A 26877-nucleotide genomic window follows, 5' to 3' on the forward strand; every position below is an offset into this window, starting at 1 on the left:
GTTTTTAAAGTTGCACTGTAGCAAATCCATCAAAAAGACTGGTGTGAAGATAACTTGTTAAGTGCTGAATGCCAGGTGCCTTTGATATGCAAATCAATAATAAAAAGGGCCCTTCCGTGCCATACTCCTATTCTACTCCTGCCTTTTGTTGCAGGGATGAGTCTTAATATGTCTTAATGAGCTGCAGAGGAAGAAGCTCATGAACCATAAAACCATTAAGGTTGGAAAAGACCACCGAAATTATCACTAACCTGCCCCCACCATGATTGCTAACCACATCCCTCAGTGCCACATCCACACATTTCTTGGACCCCTCCAGGGACAGTGACTCCACCACCTCCTTGGGGAAACTATGCCAGTGCATCACCACTGTTCAGAGCATAATTTCTTTCCTAATATCCAACCTGAGGGATGCAAATTGAGGTCTTTACCTCTCATCCCACACTGCCCCTCATCAGACTGTCTGTGAAGGCAACTGAATGCTGTTTTCTGCTGGATTTCCTTGGAAAAGGCCAATGGCCTTGTCAGTGTCCAAAAACATATTCCTATTTTTTTTTTTCCTTCACTATTTTTTTTTTTTCTGGTTTTCTCCTCCAACCTCAAACAACCACAAAAACATCTATATCTACATCTTCCTGAACAAGTCAGAAATATTTCATTTGGGCTGGAATGCTTAGGGTATTGGGATGTGGGTAGTCTGAACCAAGGGAGAGGTCAATGAAGCCTTACTGAAAGGATTATTTCCCAACATACATGCAAATCACTGCCTGAGCTCATAGCAAATCAACCCACGTGGAGCCTTATGTCCAGTATCAGAGGGGAAAAATGAATCCAAGAGAAAAAACCAAACCAACTCAAAACACAGCAGATTGCTCAATGCTCCCTCCACGACAATTGGAAATGCAAAAAGACTTCATTTTATGCAGATTGGCCAAAGCCAAGCCCTGCCCAAGGAAAGCCTTTGCAGTGACGAGAGGAGCACCCCATTGCCACATCCTGCAGGGCTCGAGCATGGAAAAATACCCAGGTGGCAATTACTGCCAGCAGCACTGCGATTATGGGGAGCCAGATAGGAAGTGTTGGGTGTAATGTCCGGTGCTAATCAGGGCATTTTGGCAAGGTGGGAGAGGAGAAAAAAATGAGCGTTTCCATGAGATCTTCACTCTGTGTCCACGATGTGAGTGCCAGTTCTGCTCCCCTTTACCTCATCTGGTCACACTGTGGAAGAGGTCGTCTGGATGGCAGCGCTAGGGGAGCAGGTGGGTGAGGAGCTCTGCTCTGCCATTGTCACCTACACCCATGCTCCATCCCCTCCGGGGTTTCCTATGTGAAGGGCTCCAGCTGCACACAGCAGCGTGGAAAAGGCTGAGCTTTTTCCCATAAAAAATGTCAACACTCAGTGTTTTTCAACCCAGAGAACCTTTGCCTACTAATCCTCTCCGCTTCCCTCCCACCTCCCCAGCCTATTAACAACTCAGTTTCTCTTTCACTGTGTTTCCCTTTGGCACAAGGGAAGGCAGTCACAAAGGCTGCTCAAAATGAATCAGAGCTGTGCCTATACCTGGAGCTACAAGCGAGCAGAATGTCTGCTTTCACTCACTTGTTTGCATCACAGTCAGTTACACAAAATCAGTAGCAAAGCTCCCCCCAGACTTTCGCATTAAAAAAAAAAAAAACAAAACAAAACCAACCAACCACCAAAAAACTTATGTAACTCTGCAACTAATCTTTGCTAATCTTGAGCAAGGCATTTAAATCCAGGAGTAAGCCTATTCTTCCTCTCGCCCCGTCCCCCTCCTGCCTCTCTTTGCAGTAAAAAGGGGAAAAACAGAAGCAAGGTTCACAGCATTGTGAATGTTCCTACCAACGTGATAAAGTGGCACAGGGGCCCGAGTCTGCTCAGAGGCAGCAATCCCTCCCTCCCTGCTGCCTCCATGCACAGCCACCGAGGGCCTTAAAAGAAAAGCTGCTTTCAGACCGATTACCACTCGCTTTTTGCTAAAGCATGGAAATCTCTACTCTCGCAGCTTACCATTGCCTTGTTCTTGCCTGGTATTTTTTCGTCCTCTATTCACTCACTCATCTAAGAACAGAAGAACGGCCATCTGAAGTGTTCCTTTACGGTGGGCAGTGGAAATATTTGACAGTCCTCAATCTGGTAAGCAAATTGTGTTGTACAGTGATACCAATATGTCTATTTGTTTGTCTGCCGTCTGTGCCTCAAGACATATGCAGCTGGTGGATTTGCTGCTGTTAAACTGCTTCCTTTAACGGTTTATAGCCCAAAGGGAGCTCAGTGGGTGCCTGTGCTTGTGCAGCGAAATGTAGTCACAGGTTTTATGCAGAAAGAGCATTGGCTGGCAAGCTGCTTGGCTTCTGAAAAGTGAGTGCTCTACAGCAAGCTGCCTCATTGTGAAAGATGAGCTACCAGTGAGAAGGGAGGAACAAAGTAGACTATGTCCAGCAGGACTGATGCATGCAGTCTAACCCTTAACTAACAGTTAAGCAACAGCAATGCATGTTATCATGTGCTTGCAATTTGACTTCCACTCTCTAGTAGGTTGCATTTCCTGTAAATTCAAGAAAGGGTGAAAAAAGGCATGGCATAGTGCTAATTTAAGCGTTCAGAGTTTGAAAATCAGTTTAGAACACGGAAGATATTCTAGCCTACAGAGAGATGCTTGTGACATTATTACATTTGTTTTAATAGTGCTGTCAACTGTTTGCTGCATTTCCTAAAATCACGCTGAAAAATGTAGACCATAATGCGTTCTGGTTCTCCTATTATGCAGACATCATATGAAGCAGACATAAAATGAAAGTGCCCGAGATATTCTGAGGTTGAGCACTTGTTCACAGTCCAAAAGGTTCATCAGCGACTCGTGATGATGGCAGCAGTGGGGTGGAAAAGCTGAGCACGGGGAAAAGGTTCCTACAAGTGACAGATTTCAGCTAACCTGAAGGTGACCAAGTGGATGGAGGTCCCTTTGGTCTTTTCTTTGTTCTGTGTGACAGTCAGAGTTAAGTATCAGTGGGAAGCCTGGCACTGGATGTATTTATATTTACTTTTACTCTTCAGAAGGAGACACCTCACTGCAGTGGTCATTGGAAGCCTAAGGTGTCCCCAGCTCCAAGCAGGGCTTTTGGACACACTCAGGGATTTGGGGAAATTTAGATCCCTTCCAGCTTCACTGTTTCTGTTATTGAAGGAAATATTCACAACGAAATTAATGGCACACAGAGTGGCTGATACCAGCCTGGACTTCAAGGAGCCACAGGGTCCTTGTCAGTGGGCAAGCACCAAATGGAAGGATGAGGGCATGTGTATTGCTTCAGTCAGGATGACATATGAGTGGTTTGTTGTTGACTTATTTTCATATCAGTACACTTAGACTTTTTGTGAAATTTTCTATGTTATTTTATTTTATTTTATTTTATTCTGAAATGCCAACAATCAAATGGACAGGATTCAACTACCTTACGGATATTCAGTACTTCGTGCTGGGGCATCTGTCAGTAGCCTAAAACATCTGTAGTTAAGTCCTGGACAAGCTGCTCCCTGTGTGCCCAGCTCCTCTCCTTTGTATTTTTTTGGATTAAAGCTGCCCACTAAAGCACCAGCCATGCCCTCGGTCAAAGCAGCACCTCCATCCTGCATCCCCAGCCACAGTAATATTGAGATCTACCACCCAGTATGCCAAAAGCCCCTACAGCATTAGATTGAGAAGAGAAAACAAGTGCCCCTCTCGCAGCATTTTGGGAAGCAGAAAATCCATTGGAATGGATAGTTAGGTTCCCTTGAACTCAATATCCAGCGGTTAATCAGGGAAAGGCTACATGCACAAAGACAAGACTATGTGTAGGCATAAAATGATCTTTCCACAGTTCTGCCCTCTCAGTTTGCATTCCAGTGGCATCCAGACTTACCCAACCAGAAGGTAAACCTAAGCTAGCTAGTACTTATTCAAAGCCTACTTCTCATCTCTATAAACGAAAATCATACCTGTTTATACTTCTGGTTCTTTCCATGTCCCATGGCAATGAGTTCCACGTATGATGCCTTGTGTGAAAGAGCAATTCATTTTGAAAGAGCTTTTCATTTTCACCATGAATTGGGCGCCCATTTACTGCTATGTTACAATTTAATTGTCCGTCCTTGTTCACTTTCTCTTTGTTACTCATTACAGACCTCTCCGAGATTTCCTCCCCTGGTTATTCTTTTCTTCAAGCTGAAAGTCTCAGTCTTTTTCATCTCTCTTCACAAAGGGCCACTTCTTTCATTAAAACTTCCTTGTTGCCTTTCTCCTTATGCTTTCTAGTTTCAGGAAGGGCTAAGTAGGACAGGCTGCAGTGGTTGAGCTCTGAACACATCACACGTATGTATACAGTGGCTTAAGGTTGTTTCCCAGTCTGTTTCTTAAAAAGTCTTAACTTTCTGTTAATTTCTTCTGATGACCGTTGAGCAAGGAGCCAGCAGTATGAGGCAGCTGTCCACACTGAGCTCCAGATTTCTTCCCTGAAGAGCCATAGCTAATTTAGAGCCCACCATCTCAAAACATATAACTGAAGATGCTTTTTATCCTGAAATACTCCGCACTGCATTTACCAACACTGATTTCTGCCTTTCTATTTGATCTCTCAGGCACTCGGTGTCCTGAGATTCTTTGGCAATTTCACAGTCAGGCTTAGCTTCAACAGAAAAAAAAAAATAGAAAAAGATTTACAAAGCTTTGCCACCTTCACATTCACTCCCTTCCCCAGCTCATTTATGAATCTGCTGAGCAGCTCAGGTCCCATTAAATCTCTTTGAGCTGGGGCCCTTGCTCCACTTCTCTAGTCTTTCATCTCCAGTCTTTAACCATGCACTGATCTGGTACCAACTCTACAATGGAGCTGTCAGCCAGCAGGAAGGTAGTGAAGGGCTGCCTTGCTCTGACACAGAAAAGGTGGCAATAATGCAGGGAGTGCAAAATTCCTCTTCCATGGTCAGCAGCCCTTCTGCCTCAAAGAAGCTGCCTGACAGCCCAACTCTGCTGCATGGGATGGAGCCTGCCCCTAAGGTGCACATCCCCAGCATTGTATTTCCTTGTATCCCCTGAAAACCAATGGTTGCCCAGATAGCTCCCTCCCTACACCAGCACCCACAAAAACCACTGTGCTGTGCTCCTGCACAACTGGGAATAGGCCCAGGAGTGCCTTGGGGTGCCAGGAAGCACAGTGCCATGGAAGAGTTGAGAGGCTCCCAACATGCTGATGCAGAGGAGCTGCCATGCTGTGCCCTTGAAGCTTTCCCCAGAGTCGTGCAGAGCTCTGGTTCAGCTCTTCTATTTCTTTCCTGCCACGCCATGACTGCCTGGCTTCTGGCATCATTTGGAAACTTTCCCAAAAAATTCCTCCTACCAGTTCAGAATTGCATTTTAAAAAGGCACTAAATTCAATCCAGCAGAAAGCTGCTGTGGCCAGCTCACTCTGATCTGCTATGGAAATATGGGGAAACATGATGATTTCCAGGAGATGGGAATGCAGTTTGACTCCCAGCTCTGCTGGAGGGATGCTGGAGGAATTTCTTCTAGATACAGTTCTCTTTGAGCACTGTGCACAATGCACTGCCAGACACGTGGTGCTCCCAGGAGAGCTGCAGCTCTCACGTTCCTTCACTTTGATTTATCTATCTAGTGATCATAGCAATCGAGATTCAGAAGGGAAACAATATTTTTGTAGAAATAAAAAAAAGCAAAGTGGATTTTCCACTAAAGGAGTTAATTGACCGACTAGTGAACAAGCAGAAATGCTAGATAAAATTAGTTCTGTATTTGTTTGTCTGTGATACAAAAGAATACCAACAGAATCATTCACTGCCTGAAATAGCTGAGCTCATGAAAATCTGCTCTCTGCCATAAATCTATTAGTAAATCATTGAACAATGAGCACACTGCACTTTTAAAAACTATTAATTGCATTCCTGCTCCATTTTTGTCCTTATGCTTTTGCCTCATACAACTGAAATATTTTCAGTTCTTCTGAAAATTTTTTTACATATTTCCAAATAGACCTCACATTTAGTACACCTGTTTTTCAGATGTGTGAAGGGACTTGTGTCTGCACTAAGTGTGGACTGTTATATCTAATAGGTCACTCCAGATCATTAGATTTGTTTCCTCTGCAGGGCACAGTTTGGGGCCCAGATTATTTCTACAAGTTGGAGAATTCAGTATGTATATACAGCTGATCTCACACGTGAAAGTGAAACACCCCTTTGATGAGTGAAGCAGATAAAAATTAGGGGTTTCCTTTGTCACAATGACTCTTAGTTTGGAAAATGGATCTGGCAAATGAAGGGTTTCTATGGCATTTTGCACCATGGAGCTGTGCAGGGTCTGCAAAGGAAAGCAACATCCCTCCAAAAGGGATTGTCATATCCGTACTCTCCCTCTTGGGTTAGTTGTTAGCTTTCTGAATGCTTCCAATCTTTGGGAAATTCACAGGACATCTGGGATAATGTCATGTTTTCATGTCAATTTTTTTTTTTTTTTAATCTCAACATTTTCCCAACGTTTCTCAATATTCATAGAGTCATTTGAGCTGGAAGGGACTTTAAAGGTTATCTAGTCCATCAGTGAAGGGCTGCAAGATTTGGATACGCCTTTTTCTTTCAGGAATAAGACCAAGTTTGGAAGACTACAAGTTGGGAGCTCTGATTTAAGTCACTGTTTCCCATCCTGTCAGAGGGATGGTTCTTGCTAGGTTCAGTTTTCTGCTCCGAAAAGTATTTGTACGTCTTTCCATTGCTTCTGAAAATACAGGGTGACCACAAAGTGACTGAATACCCTTTGAATCCACACCGATGGACATGGGTTGAGCTATGAGCAGTACATAAAATGAGCTGCTGAGACAGAATTCAAACTTCTCCAGGAGATGCTGTTAGCGCTCAGCTAGAGAAATGGATCAGGCTACATATTTGGATGTGTGCTTTCCATTCAGAAGATAACATTCTTCTCCCCAAAATAAGACAGAATACGTAACAGACTAATATGGCTGTTTTGGAACTTTGTGTTTCTTTTCAGATTTGTTTGTTTTAATTAATTTTGAAGGGTCACAGGGAGGGAGAAGCCTATCTCTGTCCCATGACTAATATAAGGCTGAACACAAGCGAGATAATAATAGCCCCATCCTCTGGGAACCATGCCTTCCCCTAACTGCTTTATTGGCCATTAGTCACTATGTGTCACCAGATTGTCACCACCCTCATGCTCATTTTTCAGGCTTTTTACAGAAAGTTCCTGCTGGCTCTACAGGGTGTAACAAGAGCTTCTGTTTATTACCAGGCTTTTCTTAGCTCTTCAAGGACTTGGTTTTGGTGTCCTGGTGAGGCCAGCACTCGGACATGTGTTTGGGTTGAGCACATGTATGGCTCTAAGCACACGACACCCTGGCACATACTTCTATGTACCAGAACCATGACTTGGAGGGCTGAATCCCCATGTGAACTCAGAGTCATGCTCAGAGAATCTGTGGATGCTCCATCCCTGGAGGCATTTAAGACCAGGTCACACGGGGCCCTGGCTGGCAATCCTGTCTGTGGCAGGGGACTGGAACTGGATGATCCCTGAGGTCCCTTTCTACCCAAGCCATTCTACAATTCTATGAAGTTATGCTGGGAACCACATTTAAAGAGCTGGTTTAGATAGAGTTGAACAAAACCATGTGTGTATTTTTATCTAAAAAATGCAGCTGATCACCTCATGCTCTAGAGAGGAAATGTGAGGTTTTGCAGTTGAACCAGGTGATGCGTGACCTCATCCTGAGTGGCCACATGCAAAGCACCTTGGTCTCTAAAATGTTCTATCAAAGCTTGCAGAAGTCCTACTGTGAAGATTGGTTTGGTGAAATCAGTCCTTCCTTCCCTCAATCCTTTTCATAACAGGGATTTTGGAAGGAGAAGTGCTGCACTAATTTTGTCCCCTCCCAAGCACCACCCTTCTCAGCTCCTTCACAAACCAATGAAGTAATCAGCAACAACTCTTCTTGAAATAAACATTGATTCAGAATAAGATCATGGCAAAAGAGATCTCATCCTGAAAGCTGTAACACAGCATTTGAGCATCAGTAGCTGCCCAGAATTTGCTGTAGGCTGATTTCCCCATGTTGCATCACTTTGGTCCACTCTAGCCTTAAAGAAGAGGCCACCCCATGAATTAACAGAACCAAACTAGACTCAGCTGTCTGAATGCGAGATAGCAGGAGAAGATTTTTTTCTGCTTGGCTTTGTGTGTCTGACACATCTGGTTCAGCATGAGTTGCTGTGATAGCACTGTGAGAGAAAACAAAGTAATCAGAAAAAGCAGTATTGGCTTAAACCACAATATTCTGACAATTTCATACACAATTTCACACACAATTTCACACGCAATTTGCAGAATTCTGTTTTGTCACATTGCACTTACCTGATCGTTTACAAAATCTTCCTACCATCTTCCCTAAGCAGCCCTACACTCATAGCTTGCATATGATATATAAAAAAGATCCCACACGCACTCTGAAATTCATTAGTTATGTTTTAATGTACTCAGCGTTCGTAAAGTCTGGATCTCTGCTTCCAAGCACTTGAAATCCTTCCCTGAATCCCCCTGAGTTAAGCAACAGAGGTTCTGGTTTGGTGACTTCTGCAGCTGATTTTCATACTGGAGCATTCTGAGTTCCTTGGCTTGTACAGCCCTGGAGTCAGCTGCACTGTGAGTACCCAGAGAGAAGACCCTGCATTGACTAAACCATGGGAGAAGTTATTGAGCAGCACCCTTACAGGAAACAATCTCCTGGCACATGCCAAATTTTGTTTACTTCTGTTCCTGTACACTGAACATAACCATTAACATACAAGGCGCGATGGAGCTGCTTTCAACATGTCCTTCCATTCCTTGATCCGAATCACGTGGCACATCTCTGTTTAGTCTGTTAAACGAGATACCGTTAAAGTTATCTCCCAAACTACTTTATTTAATCACTTTCAGTTAGTAAAAAAGATTTAGCCCAAAGCTATTTCCCTCACGCGGGCTTGCAGCTCGCGAACAAAACAGCTCCCTAAAGAGCAAGAATGGAGTTCAGTAAGGAACATGCTAATTAAAGCTGGATGAGTTTTCCTCATTAGATGTAATTACTTTAGTTTTTGCAGGCTGTCTTCTATGGGGTGTCCTTCCTGGCTGATGTCTTGAGGCTAATTAAGGAACTGCGATGTGCTAAGTGCGTAATTTCCAGCAGAGACCTTCTTTTCAGTGTCCTGGCTTTCCCAGTGTCCACAGTAAGTAACTGCTGTACATACAAATAACATTTGCATAGATGTGAATAGCAAAACATGCACGTATGTCAAACAAATAAGGATTGCAGACCTTCTTTTACCACTTGAGAACAGATTTGGACCATCTAGAAGAGCAGACAATGTAAGCCCTTTAGCATCCACGATTGAATACAAAGCTTCTTCTGAAAACTTGAGGGTTGCTGTCCCCGAATGAACAGAGATTGACCCCAAAGGGTGAAGTATAACCCCTCTGTTAATCTTATGTTCCAAATAGCTCTGGAATGATCCACTTAGGGCATTTCTCAAAAGGGCAGCATGGGCCAGGAGGACATGAGAGGGTGCTTGGGAGACAGCAACGCCTCACTCCTCCTTCTCCGATTCCAACATGACTTAAAATAAGCACCAGAGAGATACAGCTTCACAGGACAATAATTACTGTCATAGTCTACATCAGATTCACCATGGATCACCTGCTCCCTCACGGACGGCGCTGTTTGGTGCTGAGTGTTGGAACCCATGGGTACCACTGCGTGTGAGTGAAACCTGCAATCACCTCTGAATCTCACAGGGCTGAGAAACACTGCTTAAATCTTGTCCCCAAGCAGATCAGCCAGCTGGCTCACTAAAGAAATTCTGCCAGGGATAGAGAAGGCTAATTTATCTTCCCTGCACAGCAATATTCATGTGCTTGTCCTATCCCCCATGCATCTTCACCAGCACAGAGGCACAACATAGTCACATTCTTCCAGTTTATTTCCAGGAGACACAGCGTATGCCCAAATACAAAGCCAGGAGAAGAAATTGCAAATCAGTCTCCAGCTGTTGGTAGCTGACACCAGAGTTTTTTTCCTCCTTTTTAGTTCTCCTATTGTTAAGTCCTCCTTTATTGGAAAAGATGGGTACCCACCATGTTGCTTGCACCTGAAAATTAGAAATTAAGCTTACGAATTGTGAAGGTAGAGTAAGTTTTAGGTGAACTGCCTTAGCAAGGTCTGTTTTTACTTCATTACCAAGCAGTGTGGCTTGACAGCCAATCCCTCAAAGAGAATTTCTGGACCATCAAAAAATCCCATCTGCAAAGGGAAAAAACATTTAAAGTTAATCACACATTCCACAGAAATGTCAGTGCTGTCAGTTTATAAAAGGAGTTTTCTCACATTATCAGCACAGAACACTGCACCTCAATGTAAATTCTTTATGTTGTAACATGCGAGATACATAAGATTATCTGGCAATATCACCATTTTTCATATGGGAGATATTTCACTTTCTCAAAAATGAAAGCACTGTCCAAATGCCATCAATTCCATATCTCTCCTTTTGAAATGCGTTCCCTCTTGTGTTTTGTTTCCAGTTTGTTTCTATATCCTTTTGGATCCTGTACACCTACAACCGAGAGCTGGTTTACCCCAAAAGCCTTGATGGAGTCATTCCAACCTGGCTAAATCACACCATGGTGAGTAACAAACACTCCTGCCTCTTGCACAGCAGACAGCCTTGGCAATGTGTGTCCCACCATTGCGTTGGGCATCTTTCCAGAAAACTTTTACAGCTTCTTCTTTCTCACCTCCTTCTTCCTGCTTATCTGACGTTGATGTTGAGCTGTACACAACGAGCAGATGCATGTGCCTGAAGTTGCCTTGAGAAGCCTTTTAGCACACCAGGAATGTCAGTGAATCATTGCTTGTCAAACCTCTGAAGCCAATGAAATGATGCGCAGTCACAGGGAAGAAAAACCTTCTCTGTTTATTGTAGCTCAAAAAAGAAATTGTTTCTGCAAACAGAAGTCCACGACATACAAAATGGCTGGGAGTATAACAAAGTGTTTCTTAATTTTATTTTAAAAAGGTGAAAGAACCAAAGAACATCTGACAGCTCAACAGCTAATAAGCTAACGTGTGCACAGCTTCGAATAGCTGAATCGAAATGATTGTTTACAGATTTCTAAAAATACTTTCCAGATTTCTCCTTCATTTGCTCTGGCTGTTTTTATGATGTGTTAAATAATCACATATTTCTCATCAGTCAAGTGTAAGGAGGATGACAGTAACATGGAAACCGTGGGTGGATTGTAAGGTCAGGAAGGCCTCATGGGGCTCCTGGGAAGGGGGAGAGAAGGGAGAGGTTCAGAGCTAGACTGAATCGGAGCAGCCAGAAAGTATGAAATAAGCGCACAGAAGTCTCAGCTTCACTTCTCTCCAGACTTCATTTCTTCAGTGCACCCCTTTCCAACCCACTGCAGCAGCTCAGCTGTGCTTTGAAGGTAAATTTGTTAAGAGTTTTGAGTAGCCCTTTGGTTGAGATGCCTGTTTTTGAATGTATGTGTCTGGAATCCAAACACACGTAGGCACGTTTGCACTGCTGATATCTGACTGATCAACAGCAGCCATCGTGCACTTTTAACCTTATCACCTGCTCTTTGCCCACCAATCTATCTCCACTGGGGCTCTTAAGCACCAGTGCAAACCTCTGAATGGATGGAAAAGGGCACCGTTCCTTCTTAAATACAGAAAAGATTCCTTTTGTCCTCAATATCATATTGGCTTCAGGTCCAGAAGTATATCCACCAATGTTGGGTATTGGTGGCAGGCTGAATTTTAAAATCTTCACAGTAGAAGATGCACAGGGGAAGGGGAGGGTACAGGGTGGTGGTCAGGGGAGACGGGCTCCGCTTCTTGTTTTAATCCCGGCGCACAGCTGAGAATTTGCCCTTTCCATTTCCACATTTGTTTATGACACGGAAGGTTAGGAGCTGCAAGAACTTACAGTTTTATTTCATGAGGTAGAACTATTTGCAGGAACTCCTAAAATGTGTTAGTTATAACGTCTTCCTTACCCTTACCTACATCTACATTTCATAACAGAGTCGTTTTGACAACAACAAAAAGCTTTTCCATTTCAGAAATGTCAAAAACGAGTGTTAAAAAAGGAAAACAATTCTTCCTCAAAATTATTTTGACGAGAGAAACTTCACATAAAGCAAACCTCTATCACAACCTGGTATTTTATTTCTAAAGCTCTTAATACACTGCAGACATCTTGTGCTTGACAGTTTCTGGGTGGTAAATTTTCCTTTCCTTAGCTATTGAGTGTAAGACATCTGCCACGAGTGCAGACTGATCCCTGCTATTGACAATCCGTGTGTTTTGGGACACTTTTTCATTGTGGGGCCTCTTAGAAATCATCTGCACACCACTCATCAGGGTACAATGTGCACTGCACTGCACGGTCCATCTTGGAAAAAATCTGATAAGCCCTCCAAAAGAAAGTATTTGATAGAACTACCACTTCTTCCTCGCTGGGGAAGCAGACGAGGTGTGTAGCAAAGTTCTTTTTGCTGGAGGCAAAGATTCTAATAATGCCATGATGAAGATTTGGAAATAAATCTTCAGTGCCCTTCAGGAAAAAAAGCTCTCTTTTAGCATTACAAAAAGCTTTATTTCCAGCCCAACAGCATTCAGGTCTTCAGTCATAGCTGAGGTATTTCTTTCTTCCAATACAAAATACTCACTGGGAGGATCTGGGGAGCTACCAACATTTTAAGGGGCAATCTCTCAGGTACTGCCAAGCAAACACTTTTTCTTGCACATTGCTGTGCTTTATGGCTCTGAGATTACAGACGTTTCACAGCAGATTGAGGCAGCATCTATCTGACTTTGGTGGAAAAAGACATGAGTGTATCAGCAGTATATGTCAGTGCTGCATCATTTGCAGTGGGAGTTTATCTCAGCCTATTTTAACATGGTAAATAGGGAAAGCATATGTTGTTATGTAACTAAAGAGTGAGCCTAAAAAACAAGCATACAAAATTCAGGAATATAAAGCTTCTTGAGTCCACAGTGATGCTCCAGCACTTTCCCTGCAAAAATGAACTAGCCACTTATTTTTCTCACTCCCTGCTCTCAGAGTGGGAAGGTGTCAGTGCCTTCCCACCACGTAGCCAGAATCATCCAGAGCTTCCATTTTAGGCAAGTTTTAGCAGTTTCAGCTGAAACATTTCCTATTCTGCAGAAAAGATGGCTAATGCAGAAAAGAATCTTACTAATAACTTCCAGCTACCTGGGGTTCTCTTAAAGCTTTCTGCTGAGTTTAACCCAAAGGCTTTGCCTCGGTTCCATCTCCTGTTTGGCTGGGATAACAATGCTGCTTTTGTACCAGGCTTTGAGAATCACAGAAAAAAGAAAAAAACTACGATTTATGTCTCCAAGCAAATAATTGTATTTGAACAAGATTTTTTGCTAGAGTAAGATGGCTGGGACAAAAGATACACTGGTCCATTTGTCAAGCAAAATTGTTTATTTCTTTCCCAGTTATCTCTTTTCATGCAGTATCTGGATAGTCTCCAGAAGACCACTAACTGCTGGAGACAGCTTGGATTAAATCATATGCATGTATTATTCAACTTAATGGTAGTTTAGGGGAATACCACATTTTGATGGGGCTGATGGAATCGGATGCTAAACAAAAAAGGGCAATGTTGGGTCAGAAGAGATCACTCAAAAATAAGTCAATGTTGAGCAGATGCATTTCCAAAAATGGAAATACTATAGTTGTGTTTCCATAAAGGAGGTTTGTATTTATTTATTTATTTGTTTTTTGTCTACAAGTCACAATTCCTGTAAAACGCACATTTTCTTTTAAAAAATACATTTTCCTTTATTTTTAGGATGTGGCTAATTTTAGCTTAGCTATCATCTTTTTCCTACGTTATTATGTAGCCATACTACCTCTTCTCCTTCAAAAAAAATTCAGCATTTTAGTACCCTAGGCATTTTAATGACACGTAGTTATGAATAGTTACTGTTCTGAAGATCTTGTAAGCATAATAGCTAGGAATTAAAAAGGAGCCATGATAAACGGAGGCAAAGAAAGAAAAAAACACTTACCTGGCAGACTCTCAGCAAAGTAGACGACATAAACCACGTCATCTACCTTTGAACTCTGCTCTGGTGAAGCTAAAATGCCACGGTGAAACTGAAAGTAAAAAGGAAATACTGTGGAGTCAAAGATTTGGGTGCCGTGACAGTAAGAACAGGATCAAGACTTGACAGTCTTCTCATCTTGGAGCTTCTTGGTGTCTACAAGCTGCTTGTATCTAACTAAACCATTGCCTTCGCTATGTGGATACAGCTACAGCAACAGAAATGTTGTGTTGCAAGAGTATTGCTCACCTCCATCTGGAAAAGAAAATGAGGTGTATGCATGCAATTCACTCTTACTCATGTATGAGGGTATCTATGTGGATGATTATATCTCTCAATACTTGAGGAAGCTGCTGTGACACTGACCAGCCTGGAGCATGCAAAACCACTGTGTAGAGCAGAACCTGCTTGTCCAAGCCACTCCAATTAGACTCCTGCTCCAAATGTGTACACAAGAACAGTTTCATTTTTGGCCATCTCAAACAATTCTTCTTGCAATTGGTATTTAATGCTTAATAATTTTTGTTACTTATACAAGAGACAAACATTTCAATTTGTTTGCATTTCATAGAGTCTCAATTTTTTAGCTGCCTGGCACCTATGGACAATCATAGGTTTCCAATTACATTCAGCTTTTGGCAAAGAAGAAGAATGTGTGCATGAGGGCTATGACACATTAAATTAATCACCCCACACAGTTTAACTGCAAAGATGCTTTGCTTTTCCCAGCACTACATATATTTTTTTGAAGTTCCCATTTTTGTTGACATAAGCTCATTTCCTCAGGGAGAAAGTATGTGTTTCACAGACACATGTTATGGCAGGGAATCCTCCCTGGCTGCTGCTACTCTGGTGTGCACAGGTGCAGCCCCCATATCCCACCCCGAGAAGGAACATCTGGATGAAAGTATTCTGCAGTGAGGGATGTCATCTCAGTCCCACGTCAGCTTCCATCTGCGGTGCAACATCAGCTCCTACACTATGCATCTAACGCCAGGCAGAAGTGCAATTAAAATTCTGTCTTTGACACTGATACAAAACATTTGCTAGTAATAATTCAGATATTCAGCCAGGACCTTGTTTGCAAAAATGCCTACAGGAAATGTCACCTCTGATACTGCTTTACCTTTGATCATACAGTTGGTCTGATGTTTCATCCATTTTCCCAAACATGCTCCCAAACTACCTATGTGTCTTTGAAAACATGGAAAAAAAAAAAAATGCCTTTAAGATAAGCGTGAATAGGCTCGGGAAAGAGAGACACAAAGAGCAGTTCAGTGAAGTTCAGTGCAGAGTGCTACTGGACTTGAATTGAGCAGTAGCTTCCCAATTAATTTGGCACCATGTGTGCTCATAATAGGGCTCCTTGTACTTCCTACTCTATCTATACAAGTTTGAATAGTGAGTTCTTGAGCGTGCTCTCATGGCTAAGATTGTAAGAGACAGCTGACAACTCTGAGAGAAAATCAGTTATGTTGCTAAATATCTTAATGAATATCTCAGTGAACAGTGCTGCTAAAACCTTCTTCCACTCCAAAATAAAAAACAAAAATAAAAAGAGGAGGTTCAGAGAAGAATTAAAAATGGATGCAGACAAACTATAAAATAAGATTTTAACGGAGGCATTTGAATGAAGAGAGTATCTTAGCAAACGAAATCCAAAGAGGGAATTTATCTCAAGATGAAGCCAAGAAAGGAGAGGACATGCCGGGATCCAGAAAGTTATGAGGAGTATATAAAACTAAACAGTGTCTATGGTGACAGGAAGCCATTTAGTTTTATTATGAGAAGACACAAACACGGGTATCTACCATGAATGGTTTTCAGCTCACAAGCACTCTTGGGAATTTGTCTGAAAAAAAGACGGGCAATTTTTCAAAAGCACTCAATGGTGTCCAACTGAGCCCAATTAAATTTAGTTTGGCCAGTGGTAAATGTTTGTGAAAATCCCCTGCTAAAGTCTCACATATTAATGAAAAGCAGACACAGAGGGTATGTAAATGCAGACAAATGAGAAACAAACAGCTATGGTCAGCCGTGGCATCATTTCCTTGACTGTGGAGTCAAACAGGGTCAAGCTGAGTCAAACTGAAATGCACGCGTTAGGCGTGTGAGTGATCTCAGCAGCTCTGGGGAGAATATTCATGGACTTAAAGCTCAGCAAAGCTGGAAGCTACAGCTGAACAACAGCTCTAACCAACCCCGTCTTCTTAGCCCTAGGAAACCTGCTTTTACTTATATTCTCAAGGGCACAGCAAGTATATAATGTTGAATAAACAAACACAAATTACTCAAAATAACATGTACTGGAAGTGAAAATTCCATGTGGTCTTACCCAACAGTGGAAATAACATCCAGAGAGGACTGTTTATCTCAGTTTAAACTCATGAACCTGAAATGTATCCTAGGAAACAACTGACAACATAGGGCAGGAAACAAAAGGAGAGAGAAACAGGAAAATGTTATAATTTCATCGTTCTCTGTAGGAGACAAGATAGCATGCCAATATTTCAGACCAAGTTCAACATATGTTTAAGAAACCTTTTCCCCTGTAGTCAAATGCCAAAGTTCATGAGCAAAAAGAAGGAGGTACAATTTTATAATTAGGTCAGATCCACCTGAGTTTGTCAGAGCAAAGAAATCAAATCCAAGCTGAATACTGTAAGTGACAAAAAGAGCCACTGGGAAAATAATTCAGAAAAATAAATGGTTTTTGTTACTAAAATGATGATTTCGAAAGTCCCATAACCTTCTTCTTCCCACTCTACAAATAAAAGAATTGCCACTCGGAATGCTTCTATCCTTAATAAACTTGTGAGCTAAGAGCTTTCCTCAACAAACAGGTTGTTAGACAAGTAAATTAATACTTAAAAGAACAGAAAAATAAGTACTAACAGGTTTCCTACCAAGAGAAAAAATGTCTCTGTGATTCAATTCAGTTCACCGGCAGGCAAACCAGTACAGACCACTATTGTTACACCCACTTTTCCATACCTTGCAGTAAAATAGTTTATTCTCCAAGATAATTATTTTTGACACTTTCACTGTTTATACGGGAAACTGAGAAACTGTTAATTGAAATTAAAAAAACCTGAGTCACTGTTTCCAGCAATTTTTGCCAATGTTTTGATCTGTGTCAATCCGAGCTTAATTATTATGTTTTCTTTAAAGAAAGAAACAAAACTTTGTCTTTGAATTTGGTCCCGTACAAATGCTGTGCTCTTTAGACAAAGCGTACCTAAACAGGGTTGAAAGTTTGCTTAATGAACTGTGGACTAGAGACCAGTGGTGAAAATAATGAGAGGGAAAAAATACATCTTTTTTGAGGAGGATGTGAAAAGACTTTAAAGGCTTTCAGCAGATATGATTAGCTATGATACACAGCCTATCGCTAATGATGCTGCCAAAGTCAGCGTCTATCAGCTATGAGAGGGAAGTCATCTGGAAAGCTAACAGAGTGTCATAGGCAAAGGGCAGGCTGTGCATTCTGTGGCAAGCTATGCTTTCTTCTGGTATCTGCTGTATAAATATGTGTCGTGAGGAACTCGTCTGCTCTTGTAAACATGCTCTGTTATTCAGCAGAAATTCTACCGTCATTTTACCACTCATGGACAAACTGGCCTTGGCAGAAACACGTGAAGTCATCAGCAGACTGTAGGATAGCAGAGACACAAGGAAAGATTTCACCACACATTTTCCAAGCCAGCAATTGGTTACTAGGTTGTACATATAAAGAAAAGAGAAACTTCATATCCAAAAGCAAAAGGTTACACAGTCGTTCTGAATGTGCATGAAATAACCGAGGACTATCTGTCTTGAGAAGTTATCTGCATGGCAATTACAAATGGCCCTTGACAGAGCACCTAGTTAACATACACAGTGACCTTCTAGCTAGGAAAAGATGAAAATACATTGCTATGTAAAACTGGGTTAATGTATGGCAAAATATGTTTAGAATCTACAGTAATTTGTATAGAAAATAGAGCACACGCATTAACAAATTCTATACCAGTGTCATTATTAAACTTGGGAGGAAATAAAGCCTTCCTACACTACAACAGATTACTTTCTTTTCATTTTATATTTTTTCTACTTTTTTCTCTTTCTCCTTTTTCCTCTCCCAAATCAAGATAGATCCATGAGCTGAGAGAAACTGTTCACAAAACAAGAGGCAGGCAGTCCCACTCCCAAAGTTTTCCTGCTCTTGGTGGTGGCAGTACTCTTCCAGTGAGAGAGAAACTCGTCTTTAAGCCCTTATAAATCAGGCAGACAGAGAAATCTGAACTTGTCCCTATCTCGAAACTCTTGTTTATTTCCAAAAGTTTCCATATTTTCAGCTTTGCTAGAGACTTTCAAACTTTTTTTGATCTACAGGCCCCTGAGTATTTTTTCAGTCTCCTCCAACAGAGGAGGACCCACCAATAAATGACTTAGTTTAGCAGATCAGCAATTTCTAAATCAACACATAATAAAAAGGAGAGCTCCCAACTGTCTCTCACAACCACTGCTGGTTTCCTAAACTTCCCCAGTGCCAGCGTGTGTTAGTATAGTTGCCTTGCCTTTGCTGCTCCCCATGAGTGTATCAGAGAGTGTGCTGCAGCGGGATGTCTTGAGCCATCATCTCATGGAAGCAGATGAGAGAAATTGAGAAATTGCAAATGAGGTGCCTTTCTCTCCTCTTTCTCTTTTCCTGTGGGATCCGTACTGTAAGACAGCACGAAGATGCATTAATTGAGATAGAGGATTGTTAAGCAAGTAGAGATGCTGGTGGTCATCATCATAGAATCATAGAATGACCTTTCTGAGTTGAAAAAGACCATAATGATCATCTGGTTTCAACTCCCCTGCCATGGGCAGAGTTGCCAACCACTACACCAGGCTGCCCAGAGCCACAGTGGTCTTAGTTGTGACTGTGTTCTTACCAGAAAAGGAGACCCTCTGTTTCTCCATGCTTTCATCCTCTACTTGCTCTACTTGCTCTTGCATCAGCTTTGGATTCTGCATGATTACCCTTGGTGAGCCGATTCAGATCGTTAAGTAAGAGGAAAACTGAGGCTTGGCAGAAACACATTCAACCTTTTGTCTTAGCTTCTTCTGTAAAGCGGTTGCCCATCTGCCCTAGGTCCTTGCTTCTCTGCTTGTCCATATGAAGTGGTTCCCAATGCAAAGCCAAATCTTTCTTGAAGGAAACTGAGCCAATCACTCTTGGTCCTACTTGTGATGGATACGGAGAATGCAATCATCACAGTTATTGCTGTATCAGCATCTTAAGTCTTTAAAAGTCAATCTCATTTTCCTTTTCTCTCAAGATTCAATAATGTGTTTCTACTCGTCTTTGGGCTGCTTTCCCACTCATGTGTTCTCTTGTCATTTGCGCTGTTCTTTCTCTGGGTGTGTTCCAAATTATTTGCCCCCGTCAAAATGGGGTGTCCTTGATGAGAGGTAGAATGAAAGCCAGAATCTCATCCGTGTCAAATAGAGTAGAACAGTATCTTCCCAGCTCTTACACACAACATTCCTGTTAATATTGTCCCAGAGCATCATATACTTTTTCTATTAAAGGAGCCTCATACTTGTGAATTGTGTTTATTTAGTGTTTACTCTGAGAACAAAAAGCCCCAAACTGAAGAAATAAGTATGTAAAATAACCCTTACCTGAAAACTGTTTGCTTTAACCAAGGATTATTTCACCAGGTTACTAGTACTAAATTCTTCTCAGTACAGCAAAAATACAAGCAGGAGCAACCAGCTTATAGTTGTTAAAAGTGTTTAAATTAATTAAAGGACTAGCAAGGACATTTCTTGTTACCCAAAGGAATTTTGTAGGCTGTTACATGTCAGATGAAAACCAGAACTTATATCCACTTTGCAAAATGGATAAATCCACCATGAATGGCTAAAGCCTAATTGTGAGGATGAAGTTGTTTACTATCACAGCCAAAACATAACTACCATTATGATGGTGGTATGCACTCTAATGCATAGATTTTGGAGTTACAGACAGTTACAGGGACCATATATGAAATAGAGTGTATGCACTGGAGGCATTTTTCTGGTTAAATTAGTGAAGGAATAATATGTACTGATACAACTAGACCTCTCCCATCAACTATCAGGGTCGTAGAGCTGAAGAATATCTTTGTGAAGCAAAATAGAAGAAAATATTGGTGCCAATAAGTGAGAGAAACTGGAACATCAAGTAAATCTTTTCTCTCTGTTTTCTCTGAGAAATGATAACTGAGACAGATGGGTTGTTTTGGTAGTGTGACAGCCAGGTATGAATAGCAACTCCTGGGGGTGCACTGGGGGTCTCGAGGGAGTGCGTACAGTCAGCTGTTACTTGGCAGCGGCAGACAAAAATGGATGGCTGCCTCTTAAAGAAATAGATAAAGAGCATTTTCATCCATGCTGTACACGTGTGCATTTAGAGATCAGTGTGCATCTAAAGAATTTCATGTGTATTTGTGGTATCTCATACTACATATTGCAATAAATTTTGGTACCATACTACCATATCTTATACTCAGCACAGTTTTTGACAAACATAAACATTGAAAGTAATAGGACCACTTCCTTTGGACAAGAAGAAACATCATGCTATGCATCCAGCAGGTTGTGACTTCACAAGGGAAACAAAAAATTACTAGTTCAGTGTTTTTCTTTTTTTTTCCCTCTATTTTTTAAACCTGTGCATCTTTCTCTGCTATCCTGCTCTCCTTCTCCCATTAACTATCAATGACTTTGCAATAGTTTCTCCTGTCAAACCATACCCTTTGCCTACATGCCAGCTCTTGAGCTCTGTGAGCAGCGCTGCAACCATTCTGTGACGCACTCTTTTTTTTCTCTGCAGCACACAGCTGTATTACCACTTGCTCTTCTGGAAATCCTTGCCACACCTCATCGCTACCCAGCAAAGAAGAAGGGACTGTTCCTGTTAGGATGTGCCTCTTTTCTTTATGTCAGTTGGTAAGAACCACGTACTTTAAAACACGTACTTCAAGTGATTTGCTTTGTACAACAAGACCACACTCTACACATATGCTAAGTTCTCCCTCAGACAGCAATCTGGTCTGTGGATAAGCCATTTAAACACCAGGTGAGGCTCACGAAGATCATTTCCAGATGCAGGCAGAGCGGGTTTCTTCCAACTAAGTACAGCTCCTGAGACTGCACCTGGTATCCCCTGCTCTTCCATAACCTCTTTTAAAGAAGACCCTACATTATCAGAAACATCAACTCTCAAAGTCCAGGAGCCAGGGGAGCAGGAAAGGAGTAGACCTCAGTTTTATATCTCGCAGGGGCACGAGACTGGATTTAGAAAGTTAGAAAATGATACTTGGAGGCAGGTGCAAAGTGATGGGTACTGAGGAGGCATCTGTCCCACCACCACCTCCATCTCCACTGGTGGATACCATCTACATTGCCAGCAGTGTGCCCAATTTTATCACCACCTTGTCTGAGAGGGATCCTGAGAAAACGAAGGCCATCAACACCCTGTCCGCAGCCTTCCACCCACCTCCTCTATGTGCTGCACACCCCTGGAGCTGTGTTTGCATCTGTTCCTGCTCATAGCATCCAGGTTATGGGCAGCTGCTAACATTTCAGATCACTCTGAGACTCAGCTCTGGAGTGGATCTGCATAGTTTCATGGTACGCTCACCCAAAGTTTTCTGAGAAGCAGCTGGAACCACAGAGGGATCCAGCCTTCCCACTTCCACCCACCCATTAGATGAGAGTAACCTCAGCCCACTGTTTGAAATACAGGAACAGAAAATAAGCGGCACAGATGAAACACTCCCGTGATGTGAGACCCATAAGGAGCCGCTTTGGAAGCAGCAGACTTTAGCTCTATGTTATGCAACCCAGTTTGGAGCCATTTATCCTAATCCGGCCCACAGCCTAATACTATTACAGCTGTGAGAGACGTGTTTCCCTGCCAAGTCCTTTCCAGTCAGTCCTGCCTGATGCCCATGAGGAAGCCTGAAGCACACAGGACTACCAGCCCCCCGGCTCCCCAGCGAATGCTCTGCCTCAGCCTTGAAGGCCATAGGTGGATGCAGAAGCAAACTGCTGTATGCCATGCCCATAGGACAACCTTTCCTGCCCCTGATTTCCAGCCAGGGAATAATAATAATGAGGGCAAGCTTTCACGGAAATTCAGTTCAGTCAGAAATTGGTCAGACTGCCTGTTTCACTCCTTCTCATATCTTCTCTGAATTGGCCTTGCATGGTGCTGGTCTCCTTGTTGTGCTTGTCCCCTGTGGCCCAGGGTCCTGGTACCTGGATTCAAGCTTCTTAGGAGTACAGTGCTGTTGCTTTCTCTCCTTCTGAGACAGTGAGGAACCTCCCATCTGCCTTTCTTGTTCCTGAAGCCAGAGACAAAAGCTTCCAACTAACAGAAGAGGTTTTCAGTCTGTGTACTTTACATGTGCACATATTTTACTGTTGGTGCTGCAACCTGCTGATTAAATAGCCCCATTTGGGTGCCTTATGTTTCACAAGCAACACAGAGTGCTCCCTTAAAGCCTTTTTTTGAGTTGTCACTGTTGTCATCACACTGTCCGTCCTCTAGTATCGATGGGTTGAGAGCTGCCAGGTCCCTCCAAGGAGTGAGAAATCAAGCAGTTGGTGACTTTTTGCACCAAATACTTGCCTCTGATAGCTTTGAGTACCCATAGGATTAAAAAGAAAAGGCAGCTTCCAGCTATAGGTCATCCGGGTAAAGAGAACTGCTCAGTATGTTAATTCTTGCAGGGATGGATCTTGCATCTCCTGCCTTATTCTTGGAACCACCACAGTGAAAGCCATAATGAATATATATAAATTTCAGAACTGTCATTTTAAATCTTGGAAAGGAGGTAACAATAGCGACTTCTTTCCCATCTCAGTGGCAATATCAATTTAGCAATAAAGATCAGGATAAAATAAATCTTACTCCTCACAACTGTGCATGTGTTTTTGGAGAAAAGATCGAACTACCAATGTAAGGGAATATAAATCATTGTAGATTGCACACCATCTATAAAGACCTAAACTACAAAAAAAAAAAAAAAATCAAATCTAGAAAGTGATGGCTTTCTTAAAATATGCCCATATTTCATCTTTGTTAGGAATCAGAATGTTTTTCTTTTACTGTATGCTCATCTTCAGTTCATAACCTTTTAATTTTGCATTAACCACCACCTCAGAAAACTCATATGTGGCCAATATGTTCTCCTCCTTTTTGGATCTTCCCATTCAACAATTTCCTAGGGAAACATTTTTATTTTTCCTCCAGTGAATGCAGAGCTCCCATTAACTGTAATGGACAGATAACAAAAGGAGAGAGTAAACCTCTCCCTTGCATCAAACTGCCTTATCAGGCTGCTGCACATCACTTTCCTCCATTATCTACATGCTGTACACAGTCTCACAGCAGTTTGGCAACTTTGTTTATACCCAGGTTGTTTTCTCAGTCTATCTCCTCCATAATTCTGGGCATTGTATAGTTCTAAATTATCACTGTAAAAGCTTGCTAAGCATTGAAATTTGGTGTAACTAAATGTTCAGAATAATTAACTTCTGAACACTGCATGTATGTTTAACAACTGATTGCCCACAAGAAAGAGGCAACGTGCGTTTGCAAATTTTACGAAGTCCCTAGCAAAATAAAATAAAATAAAATAAAAATCTGTCGACCATTCTGTAGTCAAAATGAATAAGCTCATGAACTTGAAGGTATGTCCCAAGATAAAAACCCAGTTACACACAGCTTCCGTCAGGTCAGAAAACTGAAAGCTCTTTAGTGCTTCTGAACAGTCGAGTAATTTTTTAAGTTCAAAATTTCCAGTTGAAGTGCTTCCTATCAGGCACTCCAGCCAGCTAAATTAGATCAAGATAATCTAGTTCCTCAATATATAAAGGCATTTTTTCACTCTGTTTTACTGTTTGAGTTGAATTAAGAAAACAGCAGCCCCAGTACAGTGAAGAATGCATATGGACATCTGTATTGCACAGGCTCCAGTTAGAACCTGGTCTTTGACATCCCTACTCATCTTTCCCCAGCCTTTGCACAGGCCTTTTTCTCTTTATGGCTGTGTTGCAGCCCAGGTTGTCTGATAAGAGAACCTCTCTCGAATCTGGAAAACCATAGAATCATAGAATCGTTCGAGTTAGAAAAGATCCTTAAAGGTCATCTAGTCCAACTCTCCTTCATTGAACAGGGGCATCAGGTTGCTCAGAGCCCTGTCCGGCCTGACCTTGAATGCCTCCAGGAATGGGACATCCATCACTTCTGTGGTCAAATGAATCTGCACACTGCACATCTTCATGCAAAGACAGCTAACCCTCTTCATCTCTCTAATCTACCTCTTCCTTTTCTACTTGGAGAAACAAGAAGCCATCCTTTCAGCCACGTTTTATTCCTCAGCATTCTCTTGTGTCTTAGTTCTGTGACATGCTGGTGGGACAACCTGTTTCCATTTCTCTCGCTGAGGCATGATGCCCCTAGCAAGGCAGGGCACCTTCAGAGAGTGCCATGCTGTTCCCATGTCAGCACTGGTAATGGGAAGTACTCAACGGGTGTATTCTCCAGTCAGTAATTAAATCTTTTTAGGATTCTTTTGTCCCAGATGACCATTTTAGGTAAGTTCAGCCCTACACTATAAGGGCACAGCCAAACAGAAATCACCGGAGACCTGCCATATATTTTATATTCTTTACATATTCCATTCAAATATATATCTAGACACCATTTTTATGTTCTTAAATCTAGGCACTTGCTTCCATCCACTCTTACGAGCTGTAAGTACTGGAATAAATAGTATTAGTGAACTGGCAGCAGCCACACGTCTCCTCTGAAGAAAAGAAAAAGGCAGAGAGGGCCTGCATCAGACAGTCATTCTCTTTTTCATTCTTTCCATCTTCCAAACAAGTACCTAGCAATTGGTTCTGGAACAAAAGAGCAAAGTGAGCACATCTCTTTCCTACCCATTTGTTCCTCCTCTCCTAATTTTGGACTTAAGAGAACAGTCCATGCCCTGTCATCTCCTGAAACCTCTCTTCTTGCTTTCTAAAACAGCATTCAACATCAGCAGGACAGAAAGAATGAGAAACAGCACCTCTGTCACCACAGACCCTTGGATTGTGGATAGGGACCAAAAAGTCACAGTAAAAGAGCAAACACCTATGGAGGAGTGTATTTGAACAAGCCTCATTTCTATACTGAAGTGCACACCTGTTTTTCTGAGCATTTTACTATTTTACTGTTGTTTTACTGTTTTAATAGCCAATGTCACCAAGGTGACAGCAGAACATTGTGTGTATTTCAAGCTGCACCAAAATCCATCTAATTTAGCAGTGATTCAAGTGTGCTACACAGCAAATAGCCTAAATATTGAGGAGATGCATCAACAGCTGAGCTAATCTTTTTTGTATCAATGCTGTTTTGATAACGTGGCCCTTTAGAAGCCAGAAATCAACAAGTGATTCTTCTAACTGAATGACCCTAACCAAATGTTGTTTCTCCTCTCCCCCAGGGTCCTGTGGATTTATTTTGTAACAGGAGAGTGGGTGTACCCTCTCTTTGCTTCATTCAGCCCAGCTGGGCTAGGAGCCTTTTTCATCAGTAGCCTTGCCATTGTCGTCTGTTTCTACAATTTTGGAGAGTTCCTAAACCGTATGATATGGGGTCAGTCCAATTTTTTTTATTTATTTCTATCCGTACAAAAAAAGAATTCCTATGACTACCAAGGCAGGTGGGGAGAGGGACACACATACATTGGGGCTGAGGGTGACTTTTGGATAGAGATTGCCAGGTTCTAAGTATTTAGTAACAAACAGGACAAACCAGAAGATTGCCAACTCTACCAAACAAAAACAAATGTCTGGGCCAGTTTTCTCCAATGTGGCTCGAGAAGAGCCTCTCACCAGCATAATCACTGTATTTTGAATTCCTTCTCAAACGGTGGTTCAGAAAAGCAAAATAGCTCTGCTGCTCTAAACTCCCTTTCCTATATCGCGTGGTGTTTATCAGACTCAGGAATGGTTTACTAACAATTTATAGGAAGGCATTAGTCTATCCAAGTGAAAGCTCTGTGAATGCAGCAGCACTTTGAGAAGTTTTAATGGGCTGCTGAAACATCTCCCTTTGGCTTCAGTAGTGGCATGATCAGTAATGCTTTAAAGAAAATAAAAGTCAACCTTACTCGGATAAATGAGCAGTTAGGAAAAACAATGTCTCTTAGAAGGACAACACTGGAGGAGGAAAGAGAACTGATGAAGCATGAGAGTCTCGTATGGGACTTTATTATTATTAATTATTTTTCCTTCTGGTTGCCTCTTTCTCATTCAAGATTAAGTTTTTGAGGATGAAAGCGTTTCTGTCAAGAAAACGTGTGTATTTTATTTAGGACAAATGTGTGAACATTTGCAATTTCTTAAACTAGATTTCTGATGAAAGAGAAAGCCCTGCAGAAACACCTCTGAAAGTAAATAAGACAACCTCCCTCTGTTCTCAGGGAGCATTTGATGCCTGATCCATTTTGTGAAGTCTCACATGCCTGTCAAGCCAAAGTGGAGTGTCTGTAGCTAGTCTCTCACCAGCCGTACCCAGCTACCTCAGAGCAGCAGATTGAATTTCAAATGTGCTGAATAACCAAGTTCAGTGGTTCATACCTTTGCAAA

At 41.9% G+C, this 26877-nt stretch overlaps 1 protein-coding gene and 1 long non-coding RNA gene across 9 annotated transcripts in view; one reads left to right on the forward strand and one right to left on the reverse strand.

The window, feature by feature from the left end:
• Positions 1 to 1705: 1705 nt before the first annotated feature.
• Positions 1706 to 26407, forward strand: ADTRP (androgen dependent TFPI regulating protein). Its single transcript, XM_031589435.2, has 5 exons — positions 1706 to 2158; positions 9161 to 9295; positions 10647 to 10748; positions 21065 to 21180; positions 25731 to 26407. The coding sequence occupies exons 1-5, from the start codon at positions 2006 to 2008 to the stop codon at positions 26014 to 26016; spliced, it is 792 nt and encodes a 263-aa protein (XP_031445295.2). The 5' UTR covers positions 1706 to 2005; the 3' UTR covers positions 26017 to 26407.
• Positions 8451 to 26877, reverse strand: part of LOC149918397 (uncharacterized) — a 35298-nt gene continuing 16871 nt past the window's right edge. For 6 of the 8 annotated variants that reach the window (XR_016464979.1, XR_016464977.1, XR_016464978.1 and 3 more), the window contains 3 exons: positions 14179 to 14266; positions 10303 to 10365; positions 8451 to 10213 (listed from right to left, as the gene is read on the reverse strand). This is a non-coding gene — a long non-coding RNA (uncharacterized LOC149918397). Of the gene's footprint in view, positions 10214 to 10302; positions 10366 to 14178; positions 14267 to 15340; positions 16016 to 16549; positions 16970 to 26877 lie in introns of those variants that run through there. The other 2 variants (XR_016464975.1, XR_016464976.1) reach the window with 2 other exon arrangements.

Source organism: Phasianus colchicus, chromosome 3 (genome assembly GCF_987193195.1).
Source record: "Phasianus colchicus chromosome 3, bPhaCol1.hap1.1, whole genome shotgun sequence".
NCBI lineage: Eukaryota > Metazoa > Chordata > Aves > Galliformes > Phasianidae > Phasianus > Phasianus colchicus.

Coding starts and splice junctions, on each gene's coding strand:
- ADTRP (XM_031589435.2), top strand. CDS start 2,006: ATGGAAATCTCTACTCTCGCAGCTTACCATTGCCTTGTTCTTGCCTGG. Junction 9,296..10,646: donor TGGCTTTCCCAGTGTCCACA/GTAAGTAACTGC, acceptor TTTTGTTTCCAG/TTTGTTTCTATATCCTTTTG. Junction 21,181..25,730: donor TCTTTTCTTTATGTCAGTTG/GTAAGAACCACG, acceptor CCTCTCCCCCAG/GGTCCTGTGGATTTATTTTG.